The following is a 663-nucleotide window of genomic DNA, read 5'->3' as shown; positions in this document are numbered from 1 at the left end:
ATCCCCAGCCTATATCCCATATCCCCATCCCCATCCCATATCCCCATTCCCCATCCCATATTCCACATCCCCATCTCATATCCCCATCATTCTCATCTATCACGATTCCATCCCATATCCCATCTCATCCCCAGCCTATATCCTATATCCCCATCCCCATCCCATATCCCCATCCCATATCCCCATTCCCACCCCACATCCCCATCTTATCTCCCACATCCCCATCCCATATCCCATATCCCCATTCCCGTCCCATATCCCCATCCCCATCATATTTTCCACATCCCCATCTCATATCCCCATCCCCATCCCATCTCATGCTCATCCCTGTCCCTACCACGATTCCATCCCATATCCCCCATCCCATCCCATCTCCCCCATCCCATCCCATCTTCCACATCCCCATCCCATCTCCCCCATCCCATCCCATATCCCCCATCCCCATCCCATCTCCCATACCCCATCCCACCTTGCCGACCAGCTGGACGATCTCGGCCAGCTCCTCCTCCTCCTGCAGGATCTCCCTGGCCCGGCGGCGCAGGGCGGGGAACTCGGGGTGCAGCCCCTCGTAGTGGGGCTCCAGCGCCCGCAGGTACCTGCTGTAGCTGATCAGCCAGTTGACCGAGGGGAAGTGCTTGCGCTGCGCGAGCTTCTTGTCCAGCC

The 663-nt window shown here is 58.1% G+C and overlaps 1 protein-coding gene across 1 annotated transcript in view; it reads right to left on the bottom strand.

Annotated features, from left to right (window-relative positions):
• LOC109279510 (V-type proton ATPase catalytic subunit A-like) overlaps positions 1 to 663 on the bottom strand; it is a 4,162-nt gene that overhangs the window by 3,007 nt on the left and 492 nt on the right. Inside the window, exon 3 of the mRNA XM_019472575.1 lies at positions 470 to 663. This exon is cut by the window's right edge and continues 62 nt beyond it. Coding sequence (XP_019328120.1) covers positions 470 to 663 — 194 coding nt within the window. The remainder of the gene's footprint in view (positions 1 to 469) is intronic.

This window comes from Aptenodytes forsteri, unplaced genomic scaffold (assembly GCF_000699145.1).
Source record: "Aptenodytes forsteri isolate BGI_AS27 unplaced genomic scaffold, ASM69914v1 Scaffold276, whole genome shotgun sequence".
Taxonomy (NCBI): Eukaryota; Metazoa; Chordata; class Aves; order Sphenisciformes; family Spheniscidae; genus Aptenodytes; species Aptenodytes forsteri.
This window is presented reverse-complemented; position numbering and strand designations above follow the sequence as displayed.